The sequence below is a fragment of the Trypanosoma cruzi genome, genomic scaffold (genome assembly GCF_000209065.1).
Source record: "Trypanosoma cruzi strain CL Brener 1047053517171 genomic scaffold, whole genome shotgun sequence".
Taxonomy (NCBI): domain Eukaryota; phylum Euglenozoa; class Kinetoplastea; order Trypanosomatida; family Trypanosomatidae; genus Trypanosoma; species Trypanosoma cruzi.
In genome coordinates this window covers 276,815-296,229 of record NW_001849568.1, presented here as the reverse complement: position 1 = coordinate 296,229, position 19,415 = coordinate 276,815, and the positions used below count along the sequence as shown (strand labels likewise).

At 50.1% G+C, this 19,415-nt stretch overlaps 7 protein-coding genes across 7 annotated transcripts, besides 26 other annotated features; all 7 read right to left on the bottom strand.

The window, feature by feature from the left end:
- Tc00.1047053511817.319 (hypothetical protein, conserved) lies at positions 1-740 on the bottom strand (the record flags this gene model as incomplete). Its single annotated transcript, XM_814283.1, has 1 exon — positions 1-740. A coding segment is annotated over one exon (740 nt), but the record flags the coding sequence as incomplete, so codon positions are not given.
- Positions 1-18,698: a sequence feature (heterozygous, non-Esmeraldo-like haplotype).
- Positions 965-1,002: a microsatellite.
- Positions 1,055-1,092: a microsatellite.
- Tc00.1047053511817.310 (hypothetical protein, conserved) lies at positions 1,092-4,226 on the bottom strand (the record flags this gene model as incomplete). Its single annotated transcript, XM_814281.1, has 1 exon — positions 1,092-4,226. The coding sequence occupies one exon, from the start codon at positions 4,224-4,226 to the stop codon at positions 1,092-1,094; it is 3,135 nt and encodes a 1,044-aa protein (XP_819374.1).
- Positions 4,367-4,393: a sequence feature (AT_rich).
- Positions 4,556-4,597: a microsatellite.
- Positions 4,906-4,929: a sequence feature (AT_rich).
- Positions 4,983-5,040: a sequence feature (GA-rich).
- Tc00.1047053511817.300 (hypothetical protein, conserved) lies at positions 5,111-6,421 on the bottom strand (the record flags this gene model as incomplete). The annotated part of the gene is made up of 1 exon (XM_814280.1): positions 5,111-6,421. The coding sequence occupies one exon, from the start codon at positions 6,419-6,421 to the stop codon at positions 5,111-5,113; it is 1,311 nt and encodes a 436-aa protein (XP_819373.1).
- Positions 6,649-6,677: a microsatellite.
- Positions 6,872-6,895: a microsatellite.
- Positions 7,067-7,204: a sequence feature (T-rich).
- Positions 7,415-7,448: a microsatellite.
- On the bottom strand, positions 7,561-9,186 carry Tc00.1047053511817.280 (hypothetical protein, conserved; the record flags this gene model as incomplete). The annotated part of the gene is made up of 1 exon (XM_814279.1): positions 7,561-9,186. The coding sequence occupies one exon, from the start codon at positions 9,184-9,186 to the stop codon at positions 7,561-7,563; it is 1,626 nt and encodes a 541-aa protein (XP_819372.1).
- Positions 9,058-9,080: a microsatellite.
- Positions 9,286-9,318: a microsatellite.
- Positions 9,460-9,523: a sequence feature (T-rich).
- On the bottom strand, positions 9,529-10,698 carry Tc00.1047053511817.270 (hypothetical protein, conserved; the record flags this gene model as incomplete). Its single annotated transcript, XM_814278.1, has 1 exon — positions 9,529-10,698. The coding sequence occupies one exon, from the start codon at positions 10,696-10,698 to the stop codon at positions 9,529-9,531; it is 1,170 nt and encodes a 389-aa protein (XP_819371.1).
- Positions 10,821-10,848: a microsatellite.
- Positions 10,971-10,990: a microsatellite.
- Positions 11,343-11,368: a sequence feature (AT_rich).
- Tc00.1047053511817.260 (hypothetical protein, conserved) lies at positions 11,558-15,016 on the bottom strand (the record flags this gene model as incomplete). The annotated part of the gene is made up of 1 exon (XM_814277.1): positions 11,558-15,016. The coding sequence occupies one exon, from the start codon at positions 15,014-15,016 to the stop codon at positions 11,558-11,560; it is 3,459 nt and encodes a 1,152-aa protein (XP_819370.1).
- Positions 15,182-15,212: a sequence feature (T-rich).
- Positions 15,867-15,924: a microsatellite.
- Positions 16,306-16,327: a sequence feature (AT_rich).
- Positions 16,433-16,457: a microsatellite.
- Positions 16,794-16,859: a sequence feature (A-rich).
- Positions 17,053-17,078: a microsatellite.
- On the bottom strand, positions 17,283-19,202 carry Tc00.1047053511817.250 (hypothetical protein, conserved; the record flags this gene model as incomplete). Its single annotated transcript, XM_814276.1, has 1 exon — positions 17,283-19,202. One exon carries the CDS (start codon positions 19,200-19,202, stop codon positions 17,283-17,285), a length of 1,920 nt encoding a protein of 639 aa, XP_819369.1.
- Positions 18,699-18,919: a sequence feature (areas merged during assembly that could not be assigned to a particular haplotype. This can correspond to areas where the two haplotypes were merged or to regions with more than two copies in the genome that were merged during assembly.).
- Positions 18,920-19,415: part of a sequence feature (heterozygous, non-Esmeraldo-like haplotype) that runs on past the window's edge.
- Positions 19,257-19,415: part of a sequence feature (GA-rich) that runs on past the window's edge.

Below are 19,415 nucleotides of genomic sequence, written 5' to 3'. Positions count from 1 at the left end.
TCATCTAGGCGTGCATTCTGATCGAGAAGTTGCTTGTAGACCTCCGCAGCGTCATCCAGTTTCTTCACGTACTCATCATCTTTTGTTGCCTGCAGCTCCGCCCAGTGCTGCTGACCTGCCAAACCATACTTGCTCTTCACGTTGTACTCCACCTCCATCATGTTCAGCCTCAAGGCATGATAGCGATTCACCTCCTCGTCCGAGACATCCGGCAGCTCTGCGCTCTGCAGCTCGCCCTGCATTTCACCACGTTTGATTGGACCTGCGAATCGAAGCTCTCGCTTCTTGTCATACACCCACCGCATGTAGTCGCTTGGTTCTCCCCTCAGAGCAGCCGATATCTCCCGCGCGGCGGTCTCCTGTCGGGCCGTGTCGCCACTGCGGTAGTCTGCATCAATCTGCGTCCACACGTCACGTAGCCAGGCCATACGCTCCTCCAGAGCGACTTTCATTTCCCGCAGTGTTGCGGCAGTAAACTTCGTTCCGGTGGATTTTAACCGCCTTTTCACTGCATTCTGTATCTCAGCCCTATGCAACTTTGCTGCGGCCGCATATCCTCGCTCCACCCGCTGATCAAAAGCCTCGTAGCGCTCCTTCAGTCGCTTCTCCTTGACGTATGCATCGAAGGAAACGTCTTCTCCTGCTTGCCATCCTTGCATAGTCGCAAACTGCTCGGCAAGTCGTAGACGACCGGAGTTGATGCCGCTGGAGAGCCACAGCGGACGCGAGACTCTTTGCATCTTCTGCTTCTGTGTGTTTGTTTTGCTTCTTCGCCACACGACAAATAGACAGGAAAAGAAAGGGGAAAGAGAAAAGCAACACGAAATCAACCAAATGGTGGGCTTCTCTGCAGACCATTTCCTTCACCCACCACTGTTTGTTCCTCTCCTTCCCACCCACTCTCCCCATACCTCCCAGCGAAGCAAAAATAAACGAGGGAAAAAAAGGGATCACATACACACACAAAAAAAAAAAAAAAGGAAAAACAAACAAACAAAAAAACACACAGGCAGTATCCCTCATGTTGGCACTGCTGTCCGTACCATGGGGAGGCATATATATATATATATATATATATATATATATATGTATCATTTGCTTAACGGCGATGATGCATTCCATCGAAGTTGGTACACCGCAGCTGGCTTCACTTCACTCACGGTCTGCGGTGGGGCAATCCATGACGTGGCACCGAGTTCATGTGCCACTGCATCGATTTCGCGAGCCTCCTTTTCACTCAGCGCCTTGTAGGCCGGCGATCGGCACACCTCTGCATACCCCAGTACGGCAGTAAGGAGGGCGGTTTCCTGCAGGAGTGGTGCATGGTACTTCCTCCCCAAGGAGTAAAAATGCCCCGCCGTATCGTAGTTCACTTCCTCCCGCGCCAATATGGACTCACAATACGCCTGAAGCGGCGCAACGTCCAATAAATGGGACCCCAACAGGGTCGCAAACACCGCTTCACGCGGTACAGTGAGCATTTGAGTATATAAAAAACGCAATAGCGGTTTAACGGCCAAATAGGGCACAGACACAGGTCCTACCAGAATATCTCGCCGCGTCTGAGAAGAGCCACGACCAGCGCTTCTCATTTTGGCAGCGACAGGACCCACCTGAAAAGTTGTTTTTTCTCCACTCACCAAAGGTCTTAGAAGGTCGTTAAAGAACGAGCTCGCGGCCATAAGAATAAATGGATGAAGAGAATAAACGCTCTTTTGTTTGGTATGAGGATCAACAAACAAAACCGTTGCGGTTGCAGAATTGGAACTCTCTAGAAGGGATAAGAGGTCCGCCTGTAATTGCCTTGTACTTCGTTCATGAGCCTGCTTAAGTTTCTTACGACTACGTGCGAGCAATGCATCGCAGATATCCATGAGTGGATGTAACTCATATACATCTGCCGCGTGTCGTAAGGCCTGCAAAACTTTCGCCTCCTCCTGCATGGCGTCTCCTTGCCCAGAGACATTTGCGTCCTTCGTATACTCTTCCTCTTCCTGCTCCAAGAGAATACGGTGTCGCACGTCTCCCCAGTAAATATAATCCAGCAAACACTGCAACTGTTCCGCAGACAACGATACCGAAAGTCCCTGAATTCTCGAATTTCCCTCCGTAAAATACGCAACAGCATGACTCGGATGTGTTTCACCCGCCGCCGTCGATGTTGTCGCCACTCCCCCTGTTGTTGGGAAAACTGGCGATGGTGTGAATGCTTCTTTTAAGGGATCCGTCAAATCAAGCGAGGGCATCGCGCTGCCGGTTCCAGCCGGCTTTACATGTTCCATGCGACAACGCTTGAGATCTTCCCAAAATTTAGGTGCACGTTGCTGCAGGAAACCACGATGCACACCATACGGCCGATTACTCAACGTATCAATTCCTGTTTCCCCATCCCAGCTGCGCGGTATGGCGTAAGTGTCAAACATGGTAGAGATACTGGCCTCGCGTATGTGGCGCATCATGGAGGTGAGAGCGTCTGCGTTCGATTTTGCCCACGAACGTGAGTCTGTTTCAAAGTATCCATCCGCAGCAAGGAAGCGTACCATTGAGTTTGACGCGGGCTCGCTACCAGATACCCCTCCAAAAACATGTACAAATCCACCAGCAAAGGCAGCACCAAATGATTTCCTATTGGGGGCCACAATGGAGACATTTCCCATTGCCACAGGGATCCAACATGGCGAGTCGTTACCCTCAAAAGGCAACACAGCGACAAAATTATGGTACTTTAGCGTGATACGTGTACTTTGACTACTCGCACTACATCCACCAACCACCAACAAAGCTTCTCCACATGCAAAGAGATGATGTTTTTCCCTAGGAAAGGAGTCTGCAGTCCTGCCATTGTGAAGCAAGACCCAGTGCTGTTTTCTAAGATCCAGAAACCAAGTGTCGCTCAAAATGACCCCACCGTCGCCCGTTCCTCCATTAATATACATGCAGTCACCGAGGGCACAGGCCGCATGAAAGAAACGATTTGCAGGCCGTTCTGAAAACACATTTGTTAACTGTGTCACAGATGATGCGGCGGGTAGTGGGGTTTCCTCGGTTTTTCTGTTGTTTAAAATGTTTTTCCCGTCGCCATTCACCCCCATGGTTTTCCCCGCGTGGATTCGCCTCTTCCATTTGCGGCTGGTCAATGAAAACACGTAAACATCCGTAGAAGCCACTGTCACGTGTTGTGTACTTTGTGAATCCCCTTGATCACGCTTTGGCGTTTTTCCACCAAAAATGTACAAACGATCCTCCCACGACACCATCGAGTGACCAAAACGAGGTGTCGGCTCGTGCTTGCTCCGAGTCGAAGACCCCCCGTACTCCCAAAGACACGTCCACTCCTGGGTGAAGATATCGTAGCAGTAAAGATCGCCAAGGACACGCGTCCCACGGTCTGTTGTCCCCCCACTAATGTACAGCCATCTTCCTCCAGAAGCACACGCCGCGTGGTTCGTTCGAGGCGTGGGAGTGACACCGCCGGACACACACACGGGATCCCATGAAATATGGTGCGTGTCATACTCAAAGAGAGACGCAGTTTCACCTTCCTCGATTTCCATTCCACCAAAGAGAAGCAGCTTTTGGCCTTGCATTGGGGTCAGTGTGTGCCCCCAACGGGCGCGAGGGGTGATGCCTGCAGGGTTTATGTACCTGGCGCACATGATGGGTAAAAAATTCACTTCTCTTTCTCTGTCTTCGCCTTCGCCTTGCGCTACCGGTTCCTTCGAGAATGACGTTGTGGGCGGCTCTTTTTCCTCCTCCTGTATCTGTTTCTGCGACGTCAACTTTGTTTGTTGAAGCCCTTGTTCATCGTTTTTTAGGGGGCTCGCGTTGTTTACTTTTCCTTCCAATGGCATTCGTTGAAGTGAAGCGCCCACCACACCTCCAACAAGTTTAGGGCGAAGAAATGTCTTCTGGGAAGCCGTGACCGGACTCTTTACAGGGCATGAGGCATCTCCAGTGATATCCACTGTGTTCATTGGGGGGAGACGCTCCCACAGGGGGACCACCGCACGTCGACTGTCGTTTGTTGTGTTCGCATACGTGGAGAACTTTGATTGCCCAAGATGACCAGCGTAGCGGGAGACCGCAACATCCACGTTGCTTGAACCCCGCTTTTTTGGAGAAAAGGGCCTTTCATTTTCTCCTTTATTTGTGGTGGGAGTACCGACGACGCCTTCCAACTCCTGCAGGAGTGCCTTGATCTCACTGGCATCAACTGAATCCCGCATGAGAAATAAATAATAACACAAACCCTCTCGTGTAATGGTGATGCAAATGTGTTTTCCTCCTTTACCTTCGGCTTGTTGCTTCCACCTTTCCTTTCCCTTTTTCTCGTTTCCCCCCCTCCTTTTTTTCGTGTTTCTCTTTGAAAAAAAAAAAAAAAAATATAATAATTCCTTTTAACTCGCTTCTTTACCGGTTGTGCACCGACCGCAGGTATAAAGTTCCGTTTACGTTGGGTCTTCCTTTTCAATGTAAACCGCGGGGGGGGGGAGGGGGGGGCACAACGTCTTATTACCGGTCTTGTTGTCTTTACCAACGGAAGGCCCAAGCTGCCAAAAACAATAAAAAACAAAAAACAAAAAACAACAAAAAAAAACTGTACCTTTTTCTTCCTTCTCCTTCTTTCTCACAATAAATGTTTTGTGTGTTTGTGTGAGTTCGCCTTCCCATCCCGACAAGAAAGAAAAAATAGGCGAGTGATAGAAGCAAAAGAGGGATGTGGAAATGAGATGGGGGATAATAAAAACAATAATGAAAGAAACGCGCACATGCGTAAAACCGTTGCAGGTGAGGAACTACTTATTTGCCAATGAATTTACGCGCTCCATTCCTCTCTTCCTTCTCCTTCCGAATATTCATCCATGTAGCCGTACTTACCGTATGTATGTACGTGTGCATGCACAGAAAAAAAATATATATATATATAAAGAAAAAAGAAAAGAGGAAAATGGAAAATGCAACTAAATAAGCGAGGAATACATTTTCTTTTTTTTTTTTTTTTTCCCCTCCCTTCCTGCTTCTTTCTTTCTTTCTTTCTTTAAAAACAACAACAACAAAGAAACGAAAAAACAAAAACAAGCACGCTTGTTATCTCCCCGCCAGGCCACATTTATTGCAGAGGAGTGCAGCATGTGAAGACCTCTTGGCCTTTCTGCAGGGCTTGAGTAATCTTTTCAACGCCGTCATGGGACGCGTACTCCACCACAACGCGGGGCCCCACCAACAAAATGTTGGAAACATCACCAAAGCGCGCAAACTCCTCCCAAATATGTCGTTCGTCCGCCTTCTTTTTGTCCCCGTCCTCACTTTTCTTCAGTGTGGCGATAAAAACACACTTGGGTGGTTCAATCTTGCTATTCCTTCCTCTGATGGTGTTGATTTTGGTGCAGTCGTCAACATTGCTCGACATCGCCACACCAACAGGCTTCCCAGCAACCGTGATGACAGGTGGTGCGTCTTGTGCCCAAGAGAGGGTGCATGGATGTTGTGATGTCGATTCGGTTGATAACGGTGGTGTAACATGACACTCTCTTGAATACATGGGAGCCACAGGAGAAATCCCAGAGACTGCCATTCCCGTGTCTGGCGCGGCTGCCACTTCTGCTTCACCTGCCGTTGGGCATAACTCCACGGCAACACCATCGATGATGACGGATGGGTAACTTTGCGTGAAACACCTTGACGCTGCCTCCAATGTATCGTACAACACCGTGAAGGTTGCACTCCGTGGCTGGACATCACACCGCAGGACGGAACCAAACTGAAGCAAGTATTCCATGAGGGACCGCTTGTCGATAGAGAATCCAATAGAGTACCGCCCCATTAACGCCCGTGTCGGAGGGGCGGGTGACGGTACAGCTGCCACCGCTGGATGATACGATCCACACTGTGCAGCAGAAGCAGCCGACAAATGCGGTGGTAGCGATGTGGCTCCCACTCCATTGTAATTGGCCGCGGGGGGACCACTGTTTCTGACGTGTGACTCCTGGTTCTCGGATCGGTACCGCCGTCGCGATCTATGGCTGTTAACCTGCGGCAACGAGTTCTGCGATGAGGCGGAAGAGCTACTGGAGTCGCGCGACGACCGCCTTGAACGGCGATGACGCCCGCGCTTATGATGGTGGCGGCCCGACTGCGGTTGTCGGTGATCAGCCCTATTGTGGCGGTGAAACTGCTTCTCAAGAAACTCGCGGCGGCGTCTGTGCGTCCCACTGCCATACATGGCGCTGGGTGAGAGGGCCAATGCGTCCTGCTGGTGTGCTCGTTCCAGGTGCGTCACAATGGCGGCGATGGGGACCTGATGCACCGGATTCAGCGGGCAACGCATGTAACCTTCCGGGAGAGGCTGCCGCTCGGCACGATGCTGCAACAACCGCTGCATCTTCTCCGCAAACGTCAGCGAAGAGGGCGCACCCACCATTTCGCAACCCTTTCGCGGACGAAAACAACAACAACAACAACAGCAGACGGCAGGGAAGGAATGAAACGGAAAGGAAACGGCACGCCCACAGCGGGGAAATTATTTCGTCGCAGCGGCACCTTTCTTCCAAAAGAACCGATCCGTTTTCCCACAGAGATCTTTGTCTTTTGCTTTATGTGTATATATGTGTGTGTGTGTGCTTCCGGCTCAGCTTCGCGGGAGGCAGGAAAAATAAAAATAAAAACAAAAACAAAAAAATGAAAGAACAGACCAGACATCCCCCACAAGGCAATGGCAGCGGCAAATGGTGCAGCCATCATGCCCATGCTCCAAATGACCAATACAGGTGGAATACGGCGGTACATTGCAGCAATTAAAGAAATGGTACGTGCGTGTGTGCCTCTTCCTTTTCGCCCCTCCCTTCTGCGGGCAATGAAGCATACGAAGAGGCAAAAACAAAAACAAAAACAAAAATCCGGACGGCCCCTCTCCCCCTTCCTACATGACGCGCTGATTGGGTGAGTGAGTTACGGGCAATTGCACGACCATTGATAGCACACAATGCAACCGGCACGATACACCAGCATAGCTGATGGTGCCTTTAATGAGAGAAAAGGAGAAGGAAATGAAATAAACAACAACAGCAAAAAAAAAAAAAAAAAAAAAAAAAGAAAGAATCAAAAAACAAACAAAACAAAAACAAAAAACAAATACAACGACAGCAAAAAGAACAACAAGGAAACACATGCAAAAAAAAAAAGGAAAAAAGAAAAAAAGAAAGAAGGTGCCACAAAAGCAGTTAAATTCACAGTCGATATCTTCACGCTGGCACCGCAAGAGCACTCCACGCCCACAACAGGCACACCTCTTTGGGCGGCCAGAAAATCAACCCGCACAACAGTTGACTCCTCGGTGGGTGTGGAGGCATTGCGGAGGCGCGGCAAAACTGTGGCCTGACACTTTCCATTCATTTTTTCCTGTTCGTTATTATTATTTTTTCTTTTTATTTTTCTTTTTTCCTTTTTTTGATCTTCCGTTAAATTGTTGATCCTTTTTTTTTTTCTCCTTTTTTAAATTTATCGTTCATTCCTCCTACGCCACCGCCCCTCTCGCGTTACCTTCTCCCCGTGTGTTGCCTATCACGCCTCTGCCTTTGCATTCTTCTCGCGACCTCTTCTCCGTGTGGTGTTCCCCTGCGTAGCAGATGCCGGTGCAGGCATGTCGCTTTCCTCCTTGCCATGACTCCCCGCGGGCTTTTTATTCCCCGCCCCGGGGGAAGACCGCCGCGCTGAAGGGGCCTTCCGCACATGCATGAGAGCCTCCCACACGACCCCTGCGAATGCCACGAGGAGTGCTATCCACTGCCCAATCGCCACCTGGTGGCCGTGGACCACAACAGACAGCAACACGCTCCCGGACTTGCGCAGCAGCGTTATGGCGGTCAGTGTCAGGGAACCAAAAAATGAGATGACGCGGAAGATAAAAACCTGCCCGGTCGCGTTTAGGAAACTCATCTCCAAAACATCCTTTAGGGCCTCCGGGTAGCGTTGGAAGAAGTGCCATGTGCGCGAGAGATCCTTCAGCGGGGCGACCTCGCGAAGATACCAGCGGAGGCCGGTGTCGAGGGATAAAAGGGCGGAGGCGATCGCCGAGGTACTGGAGAGAGCCGTGCTTGTCAGCTCCTCCGCCTCGAGGATCACAACAGCCAGTGGGTGTAGTGCCTCCAATGCAAGGAGCACGAGCAACAGCCACGTGCCGGTCGCAAGATTGGTATAAAACATAAGCCGATTGCCCCCCCATCCCAGCCGCTTGACGAGTACATCCTGCGTGGAATTCGTAAATCCATCCGTGAGTAGGCTAAAAAACAGCAGTAAAAATCCCAACCAAGAGCTTAGCGCCGCGCCATCATGCTGCTGTGTCTCCTCGTGCCGAGAATGCTTCTCCCCCAGCAAATAAAAACAAAATACACCACCTGTGGTTATGGCGCAAGCTGCACATTTACTGAAAGAATAACGCGTGCCGTGCCAAAAAAAACCAACCAACATGACAGGAACCATCTTTGACATTTTCGTGGCAAGCACAACGGGATACGGCAGACGTCGCATCGCCGCATAGCTCAAACTGGATCCGAACGCGTTCGTAAACCCCATTACTGCCGTCATGCGGAATGCGGCAAGGCGCCCCGCTTTGGACATCTTTCCTACCGATCCCGTCCCCGCCGAGTGCGCAACATACATGGAATACATTTTTTCTACAAGCAACAGCAAAGCCCCAACGAGCGTCCCAGCAATGGCCTGAACAAGTCCAAGTACAAAGACAGTGGACAGCTTCGCCATTTCGGCATGTTCTCCATCCGCCCTTACCGCACGGTATGGCTTCGTTACGACGCGCTCCTGTTTAATGGACCAAAGGCCAAAACAAACATAAATACCACTGACACAAAAAACAATTTGAAGCATTACAAAAATAACGGACAATGGCGGGGAGGCACCTTTTCGGCTGCCGCTCGCCTCCCTCTTTGGCTTCTCGGGCGTATTTTTCTGTTGCATGTCTGCCCCGGGCTTATTGGAAGACGCTCCGTTCGTGCTTTTCATGAGTTCCTCACAGAAGATGGTGGCGTGTGAGTGTGAGTGCTCAGAGAGAGAGAGAGAGAGAGAGAACAATTCACCCCTTTCCCCCTCAACGGACATGTACGCGTGACAAATAGACGGGGAAAAAAAAGAAAAAAAAGAAACGCAAAGAAGAAAAGCCAGAATACATGACATCCCCCACAACCAACAAAAGACGACAATGACACATCTCACACACCTTACCCACCACCGCGTCACGGACACGCAAAAAGAGACACAAGGATGCATGCGGGGACAACAACAACAACAACAACAACAACAACAACACATCCGCCCCTTCTATCCCATATCTCTCTATGAATAAAACGACGCCTGCAATAAACGACACCCCCTTTTTCAAACCGAAAGGTCAAAAATGATTGGTGAAACGAGTTGAAGAAATCCCCCCCTCTCTTCCTCACCCTTTTCAAATAAATAAATAAAAAAAAAACCTGCACACAATAAAAGAAAACAAAACAAAACCGGAAACAAACACGCCTAAATTGCTATCTCAAGTCCAAATCGCGTGCCGGACCTGCGCAAGTGATGTACGCCTAGCGTCAGCTGGAGACCCTCAAAAATTTTTGTGGCAATACCGATGCCAATACAACCAACCTTATTAATCCCAACTTTAAACTGTGTCTGATTGGCAAAGGCGGGCGTTGCGTCCAACATCATCGCGGCCTCATAGTCCATTTCGCCATCGTGCATCATCGAGGAGGCACTCAGACGGAAAAGACCGTTTCCAAACGACTTACTTACCCCAATCAATGTACCCAAATCCCGCCAGCTCACATCGCCTGAAAAGAGTGTACTTCGACTCCTTGCTATTTCATTTGCAGAATGCGACAGCCGGTTGCTTGAAATGAGGGTCTGCACCACAAGGAAATGAAAAGTGTCCTCATAACGCTCGTGCGGTTTACTGTGAAAACACAACGATGCTAAAGTATCGCCCTCCGCACTGCCCATTGGGTGCTGCAGGGCAACAGAAAGATGCAACGACGATGGGAGCGCCGTGGCAAGGAAATCAGGTAACATAGGCCCCACTGGCACACACCACGAGCCATCAATAAAAATTGGCGTGCGACGAGCCGTGTCCGTCTGTGTGCTGTTAGGGCTTTCTTTTTCCTCGCTTCGAGCCGGACCCGTTGTGGTGCGCAACGAGAAGGGACCAGCGCGCAACCCAATGCCATATCGCTCTACAGCGGGCGAAAATAATACCTCCAACACACCAATCGTGCCGGGCCGACCGCGAGACGGCAGCACAGCGGAGGAGATAAAACGACGTTGACTGTCTCTTGTTTGAGAAGAGACTGCGTGAGAAATTTCCGTCCGGTCAGCATTGCCACCTGGCTTGTCGTTATGGTTATCATTCTCCACGGAACCTAATCGCAATGGAACCCGTGCACGCAAGTCACACAAGACCTCTCTTCTCGTTGAAAATGCCACGGCGCCAATGTTTCGATTTTCAACATTCACAGCCCAATCCCCCTCGTCATCGTACATAAAGGACGACGTTGTGCCATCCATCTGTCGGCGGACAAACCGCAGCTGCTGTTGCTCTGCGCCTGCGTAAGGGGCAAAGTCGCTGAAGGCACTGCTGATCATTTCCTCGATAAGAGGGCCTTCCAATCCGGCCTCCCAATGGCGCTGTAGAAACGGTAACATTAAGGTCTTGTATTCTCAAATTCTTTGCTTTTTTTCCCCCTCCCCCTTTTCTATCCAGTTGCCCACTCAAAACCAAAAAAACGCACACACACTCCCTCTCACTCACTCACTCTCTCTCTCTCTATATATATATATATATATATGTTTATAAAACAAAAAATACCTCTGGTATATTAATATCTATGTGCTTCGTTATTTCCTTTTTGTCTTCCCACGCACACACAAAAGGGAGGCACTATCGTTTATTCACACAGCCAAGGAGAGAATCACTATGTGTGTGTGTGTGTGTGTGCAATTGGAAGTTTGGAAGCGGATATGTGGTGCTTAAACAAAAAAAAAAAAGCGCACTTGCAAACGTTTCTTGGCAGACTTCCCTTCTTCCACCTCCGTCTTCCCGTGTCCCCCTCCACCTCTCCAGACGCAGTCTAGCAACCCACACGACATAACGGAGTATAAAAAGAGGCACAGTGGTACATGTACATACGCATATATTTATTCACAGAAGAGTGTCAAACGGAGGGCGGCTTATTCATATGCACAAAAGGGGTCACTCCCCGCGGTACCACAAGACATCCGTCCTTCCTGTTTTAAGAAGAAAAATAAGGGGCAAAATGATGCCACTTCCCCAATTCACACCCAATTCCTTTTTTTTTTTTTTAAAATTTTATTTGACTTAAAGGCATTAAAATTTACAAAAAAAATGTTTTTTTTCCCCTTTTTTTTAAAATACTAAATACAGTTCACCCCTCTAGAGCACAGCCACCCTATTGCAGACACCTCCCCACTACCACCACCACAAAAAAAACCCCTCTTTCTCTCTCTCTTTCTCGCCTTCTCATACACACAAAAGGATTGGCCATCATCTTCCCCACTGTGTCTTCTGATCGGCTGTGGGATCTTCTATGGGCGTCCCACCAGGACCCACGCGCGGCACAAATTGTGTCTTTCGCTGCTCTGGATGCGTCGAGGAGGCAAAACGATCGACCCCTTCTTTATCTGAGACGCGCAGCAACTCGTCCTCATCCACACCAGGCACAACACGGCCCGACACAAACGTCTCCGCCAGTTCCTTCTTGGCTTTCTCAAAGGCGTAGGTGTAGGTGCGGGCATACTTGCCGCCAAACTCCGTGGCATTGATGCCGCAAAACAGCAGCACTTGTGAATGCTTCGATAGAGGGCCCAGACGGAAGGCAGCAAGTGTATTCTGACGGTCATGTGCATTACGCAAAGCCCCTTTCGCCACAGCAAGCGCCTCCTCCATAGAAAATGTCGAAGAAATGTGATCGCCAGTACTAAACGTGATCGACTCTGCCGCCCCAGTGCCATTTACCGCACATGTCGCAGAAAGTCCACTGTTGTTATCGAACTGACCCTCCGCTGCAAGAAGCGTACAAAGTTCTCTTCCGTACCGCACAGTTGCTGGGTACATTGGGAGCCTCAAACCGTGATTGCTTCCTGGTGACATATTCATCACGTCCAACATCTCATTTGGAAACCACCACTCTCTTTCCTTCTCCATTGCCCGATCAAGCACTCGGCGACGCGCTTCTGCCCACTCTGCCTCATTTGCACCGGGATGGTGCACCTCCCAATGGGCGCGGCACGAGGACTCAATCACCCGCTGCATTTCCGTCAGGCCAGCCTGGGCACAGCTACGATGAAACCTGTCGCTTCGAAGCAGATTTAAGAAATATTCCATGAACACATCGCCCTCCGCGTTAAGAACCTGACCAGCCTCAAATTCGCATTGCACCGGAACATCCAGCCCCGCCTCGCGCAAAAACGCACAAAATTGGATAAACTTTGATGAGGGGATGTCTGAAACCTCAGCAACCGACGGTTTCGCCGTTCCAAAAAACTGCTGCACGAGTTGGGGGATGGCGTCAAAGACTTGAAATGGCGTTGAAAATGCCTCACTGCAAAAAGCCGGGTTAAGCGTCGGATTCACATCCACGTCAAATCCCCGCACCCGCACACGGCACTCACCTTGCGGGATGGGCACTCCACTGGCGTCCGTGTATGGAAGATACAACTCAGCCGCCTGATTCGCGTTGAGCACCACACGGTCGTCTAGCATGACCACGAACTCCCAGGAGGACTCATCATCCTCTTGTTCACTTTTGGCGTTGTTGTCCGTGGCTGCGGGAAAAGGTGCGGCATCTTCAATTCGTTGGTACAGTGACGTGGCGTACTGCTGCACCTGCGCGAGCGGTGGAATCGTCCGAACAACGTCCGCAACTCGCCGCGTCTCCTCCTCCACCGCATCGCGCCGTTGCTTCGTCTCTTCGGCCGTCACACGTCGCCAGAGCGACACCTCCACAAACGCATTTCGCTTGATTTCTTGAATTTCCTTCGTGCTCTGCGCCGTCACTGCGGACCCCGCGGCGGCAACTCGTCTCTTCAGAGCATCAAAGTGAGGTGTCGGCCAATCGTAGGAAACAACGCGCCGCGCACCAAGTGGCCAAAAGGTCACGGATTCTTGCATTTTTTCAGCCTTTTTCGCCTCGGACACATCGGCACCACTCTCAAGGAGATCCGACACCACGGCAGACACCACAACCCCCTGCACAGGAGTTGCGAGACGCCGATGGTTGGCACGTAACTGCTTCAATTTGGCACGCCGGCGTTCACCAAAAGGGCGCGCCACGTTCTTTACAACACCTCGTATTAAATCCTCCGCTTTCGCAAGATTTGCCGCGCTAAAAAGCAGCGGTCGTTGCACCGCGTAGACCATTTCCACACCGTAGGTAGAAAAGAGCCCAACGAGCGAGCGACGAAACTTGTACGGCGACGCATAGTCCAAAGAACTACTGAGAGGTTTCGTTGCGTAGTACAACGCCGCAGTCGCCGCAACTTCCTTCAGTAACCCAGCATGAAAATAATTCAATTGTCGGCGTGCTGTTGTCGTGTGCTGCGTCACAGTGGAAGCCCCAAATTTGGCGTAATTTAACTGGCACCAGATGTCGTTCATGTGCGGTTTAAATCCCGCCGCCTTCATATCCAACTGCCCCTTCGCAACGGCATCCACAATACCCTGCAGAACCGCCTCGTAAGATGTAGTATCATACATGGCCCTCCTTGCAGCGGCACTGATGGCACGCACACGTTTCTCCGTATGAATATGCTCGGTCTCCATTTCCTCACAGCGGATTGTGTGCGTCCAAAACTCCAGTGCCGAAAAGCTGAGCCCATCAATGGTTGCCGTCATGAGCTGCATGATGGCATCGTGCTCACTTTGCCACTCCGTTGAAGTGGGGTCGTCGTCCCCATCTAGCGGCGGGTCAAACTCCCCAACTTCCACCTGCTGCTTCCATCGTTCAACCTCCTTCATGCAGAACTCATCCTTCTCGTGCGGTGCCAGCGCAGACCATTCACGGCCACCAAGGCAACGCCTGTGACGCTGCAGGAGAATTTTTCCCACCTCTGCAAACACCGCTGCGACTTTCTGCAAAACTTTTTCAGGCGCACCGCCAGCTCTCTTCAAATCTTCAGCGAGAACAGTCGTGAAAAATTGTTTTGCCTCATGTGAGAGTGGAAGAAACCGCTCCGCCCACTGCGTGCGGCGGGCACCCCCGTAGTGCCAAACACTTGGAGATGGCAGTGGGATGAGAGTTAGGGTCTGCTGCTGCAGGGCATCGTGGAAGGCAATATACTCCGCCGGCTTCGCTTGCTTTAGGGCATGTTCAAGCTGCTGTAAGTTGACCACCTTTTCCTTTAAAAACTTCTCCGCCATGTATGCACGTTCGCGAAACCGGGTATCCTGCGACCACTTTGTTTCCGGGCGGTCCGCCTCGTCAGTGAATACGTCGGGTGCATTGACCAAACCCACGTGGTTGGCAGCCGTGCGACGGGAATGCCGGAGTTGGCTAAGATAACGCCGTTCAAAGTACGATGCCCACACCGCTGCGCTATCCTTTACGTGCTCGGGGGAGCCAAACACCATGTTTGTTCCCATGTAATCCTCGACGGTTGCAAACGGAGAGGTTGAAGATGGCGATGGCAGAGACGATAATGATAGGGAAGCAGACGAGCCGTCTGTCCTCGTCCGCTCATTTTGGCCGACGTGAATGACGGGCAACGCGGTGTGCAGCACTGGATCGTTTCCGAAACGTATCCATGCTGCAATGGCGTCGCTAACATTTGCAATCGGCGCAGAGGACGCCCACAGCGTTCGGTTCTCGTCGCTCTCACGGAGTGGCGCAACGTGATCCACCGCCGGGTCCGGCTGCCAGATCGGCGTGTAAAGACGCCACTGCACATGAACGCAGAGCTGCGCGTGATGCGACAGTGCCACCACAACCCTCCGCGCACGCATCATGTGTGAATGGACCTCGCCAAGGGCGTCCTATTTATTTGTAATACGCAACAAGTACACTGACGCAAAGAAAGAAAAAAAAAAGAGGGAGGGGGGAATAAAAGGCCATACGTATTGGAGCAGCCAAAAAACAAACAAACTGCAAACCCAGTACGCCGCGACGGCGGTAAAACAAAAAAAAAAACAAAAAAAAACAAAAGGAGAATCCTACAGAGGCAAAGGGAAGCCGTGAAGGGAAAAAGGGCGGTCCTGCTGCCCCCTCCCCAGCCATGCCGAAGACGAATGACAAAACAAAAGGAGGAAAACCTCAAGCAGACATCACTTGTAAAGAAACAACGAAGCCCCGACACCAATGATCACTTCTCTTCCACATTCCTTCGCCAACAAGACATCCTTCTTAATAACATAACGCTTCTATATGCCTCTTTGTACCTTCTCCCTCAAGTCGCAGCAGACGGAAAAAAAAAAAAAAAGAAAAAGGAGCAGAAGGTGGACCGTCGCTTCATTACTTCCACAAACCCCACATGGAGGGAACGGGCAAAAACAAAAAGGCAGACAGACGGATGGACAGACAAAAAATGGGACAAAAAAAAACATAAATAATTATGCATGCACGCGACAAAAAAAGGGGGAGAAAAAAGAAACAACAACAACAACAAAAGGAGCCAAATCCTTCAATTCATTCTATGCAGCAAGAAAGACAACAAAAAAGAAAGGTTGAAAAAAAATCAGAAGAGAAGTTGCGTAAGTAAAAATTTTCTTCGAAAAAGAAAAAAAAAAAGAGTTAAATTCAAACGAAGCAACCACCAAAACGAAAAAAAAAAAAAACAACAACGACCCGCCACCAACACCGACACAAATACATACCATACGTGCATACACATGTACATGTGTGAATGAATGCATATATATGCAATATGACAGGTGTTCCCATTGCACAGACACGGCTAATTAAAATCCACGATGAAGAGGGTTCCCAGAAACAAACAAAACTAACACACACACAGACACAGACGCACGGGGGGGGGGGGGGGCGCTAGACGACACAAGAAGAAACGGCACGTCGTTAGGCATAAATTCCTTCACGCCACTTCATTTTATTCCACCCTGCCCTTGTTTTTCCCTTTCACATTCCCAACCGTCATCATTAGCAGCTTTCTTTTCCTTCTCTAATCTTTGATTCCTCCTCCTTCTAATTGCCCCGTCTCCATCCGGCATGTTAACTTGTCTCCCTGCTCATGGCCAAGCACAGCCTCATTTCCCAATTGGTTTTTATTTTCCCTCCTGTTAAGAAAAAAAATATATATATTTTTTCTCCATCCATTCCTCCCACAGTTCTTCCTTTGCCTCGTCACTGCTACCGTTTCTCCTGACGGCAGTGAGCATCATCCCCCGAGAAAGCCCCACATAAACCCCAGCTGTGTTTGTGTGTGTGTGTGTGTGTCACCGCGGTGTACTTCACTTCGCCCCTTTCTTTCTTCCCTTCCTTCCAAAGTACACGTTCTTTTAAAATAACAAATGCAAACGTCTGCCTCTCCCTTTCACTCCCTCCTCCCGATCCCCCATGTACACACAACCACACATACCGCATAAATGATTTTGATAACAGCGCAGAAAAAGAAAGATAATTAGACGCATCCAATAAAAGACAAATAATCAACAAGTACATACCGCCGCTGCATTTCATTCAGTATACATACATATTTATCCATGTCTGCTGGACGCATAGTATTAGTTTTCTCTCTCACACTCCTCCTCCCTCCCCCACGCCCTAAATCCCTTTTTCTTTTTTTTGTTTTAGTTTTTTTATTGTCTTTCTTTTCCTTTTTTTTCTTCTTGTTTGTTTCCTGCGCACAGACTTCTCTTCTTAAACAATGCCAAACAGTTGTTTTTTTTTTTTTTCTCCTCACCCCTTTCTTGCCTTTTTCTCGTTGTTCTCCTTGTTTTTTCCCCCCTCCCACTGGCGTGCGTTTGTGCGGGTGTGCGCCGTATCTATTGTTGCATTCCCACATCTTCACCACTCGTTCTTCCTTAAAGAGCACACACACACACACACACACACACATCCCTCCCCTTCCGTCTCTTTTAACCCCAACATTCCCCCCCCCCCAATTGCGGTTTCCTCCTCTTTTCTTCTTCGTCTCACACTCTTACATAAATGGTGCTGCAGAATAACAATCCCATGCCGATGGATCCTGCTTTTTTTTTTTCTTCTCCTTCATATGCATATATATATATCACATTTGTTTTGCTCTTCTTCAATTTCTGATTATCGGTGCAACGCATATATGCTGACCCCGCTATTGCCTGCAGCAAAAATGATACTACCGTCATTATTTGCTTTAAGTTGCGTATAAGCGACGTTAGGGATGATATCATGTGCCTTAAGACTCTCAAGTGAGAAAAGCTTAAGCCCCCGCGCGGTGGATATGACAACATATCCGCTATCTGCAAGTGCGAGATCAAGTATTGGGTCCTTCAGGCGCACCTCATGCATCGGTGCGGTCATGCGGCGTGCATCCCACACTAGGAATGAACCGTCTAGGGATGCTGTCAACAGGGCCTTACGGTGGGGCAGGATTGCCGTGATGGTGTCTGTGTGGTTGCCTTTCAGACGATGTAACGGCGTCGCCAAAGCGCTCATCGTGGCGGCCGTTGTTAAACCGGCGCGATTGTTGCCGCTACGAATGTCCCACACTTTCACAACGGAGTCACGTGAGCCTGTGAAGAGGATGCGATCACCATCCTCCGCGGCGCGAATGATGGTGGTATAATCGTCATGGACCCGCTCAAACCGCCGTAAAAACTGAGAGGTGTGTCCATTGAGGAGAACTAAATCGTGCTGAAGCCCGGACTCAGACAACTTGTCGCTGGGGCCACTTTCCGCGGTACACACGACAAAACTTGCTAAGGCGGCCGCCGTGGTCAGTGTGACATTTTCTTTCCGCGTTATCGTCTCTCCACTTGTCCATGCCCCCGTACTCTCATTGCAGGTGAGCAAACGCACAATAGGTCCCCTGGGCACAGTCGCAAATGAACTTCGCTTCTTGCCGCTACTGTTGAAGCTGTTATTCATAACATTAGAGTTTATGCTTCCTCTCTCAAGTTCCATGGTCTGCACATTCACAGCAGGAAAGGGCATCCCAGCAATGAGCAGGTAATTTCCTCGCGGAGGACCGTCCATTGCTACAGGCACACAATACTGTGGGAGATCCAGCGCCACGGCTGCCTTTACATCCCCCGTCGACGGGTGTGGAGTTCCCCAAATAGTCACCGTTCCATCAAATGTGGCGGAAGCAAGCTCATCGCGCTGGCGAAAATATGTCATGGCAGTCACAGGGGACGAGTGATCCATTCTTTTCACGGGCACAAGCGACGCTGTCTTGTGTGCCCCACCCCATCCTAACAGGCGCGAAATGGCGAGACAGTCGTACTCGTATTCCGGCTCATCTATCATCCGCACTAGGGGCTCCAGGTTTTGCATCGCCCCCAGAAAAACCTCATTTCCACGTTTCTGATCCGCCAGTTTTCCCAGTGCTGCGATGGCCGCCCGGCGACTGTTGGGATCACTCAGTAGTGCCTCCAGCGTCGATGCCACGCCACGAAGTACTACGAGATTAAGTTTTACCATCTCTACCAACATCTCGGAGCAAACGGGCATGGGGTTAGACTCATGCACCATCGTCAGAGCGTTGAGAAGGTCCTGCAATACAGCATCCCGCACCTTTGCCAAAAAGGGCGGGTCTAGGAGAGCTACAATCGACAGGTGAGCCGGTGTGGTGATGCACTCTGCAACGCTCGAAATGGCACCGGGAACCGTGGTAGGCCTTGCCAACGCAGCACTGATTTTCTTCGCAGATTCCACTGGCTGGCTTGGGTCAACCAACTCCGTCCAGTTAATGATGTGCCGCCCGTGTCCAATATCCTCCAACATGCGGAGTGTCCTACGAATTTCGTCGATGCGTTTCTCATCAAATGGGTCTACCTCCGTTGAAGTGGTGACGTGCACTGTCGTGTGTGCCGACACATTCCCGCTGCCAACCATGCGGGACGGCGCCGTCCCGGCTACAGTCGTGCCAGTCGTCGTGGCGCTTGTTAATTGTTGCTGTTGCTGCTGCTGTTGCTGTAGCAGGTGTTCTATGCCGCCGCCGTTAAAGGCACCACTAAGACCGGAACGAAAGACATCCATTTGCCCCAAAGTCAAAAAATTCCCCCCTCCCCGTGTCTTACCCGTCGGCTTTACTCTCCACCTTCTTCCTCTTATTCTGTTCTTCGCCTCCTGCTTTATTTAACACTCTCTCCTCAGTTATTTTTTTTTCTCCCCACCTGTTTTTTTTTCTTCTTCTTCTTCCTTTTTTCGGTGCACTTTTCCTTCCTTTTGCTCGTGGATTTACTCTTCTTT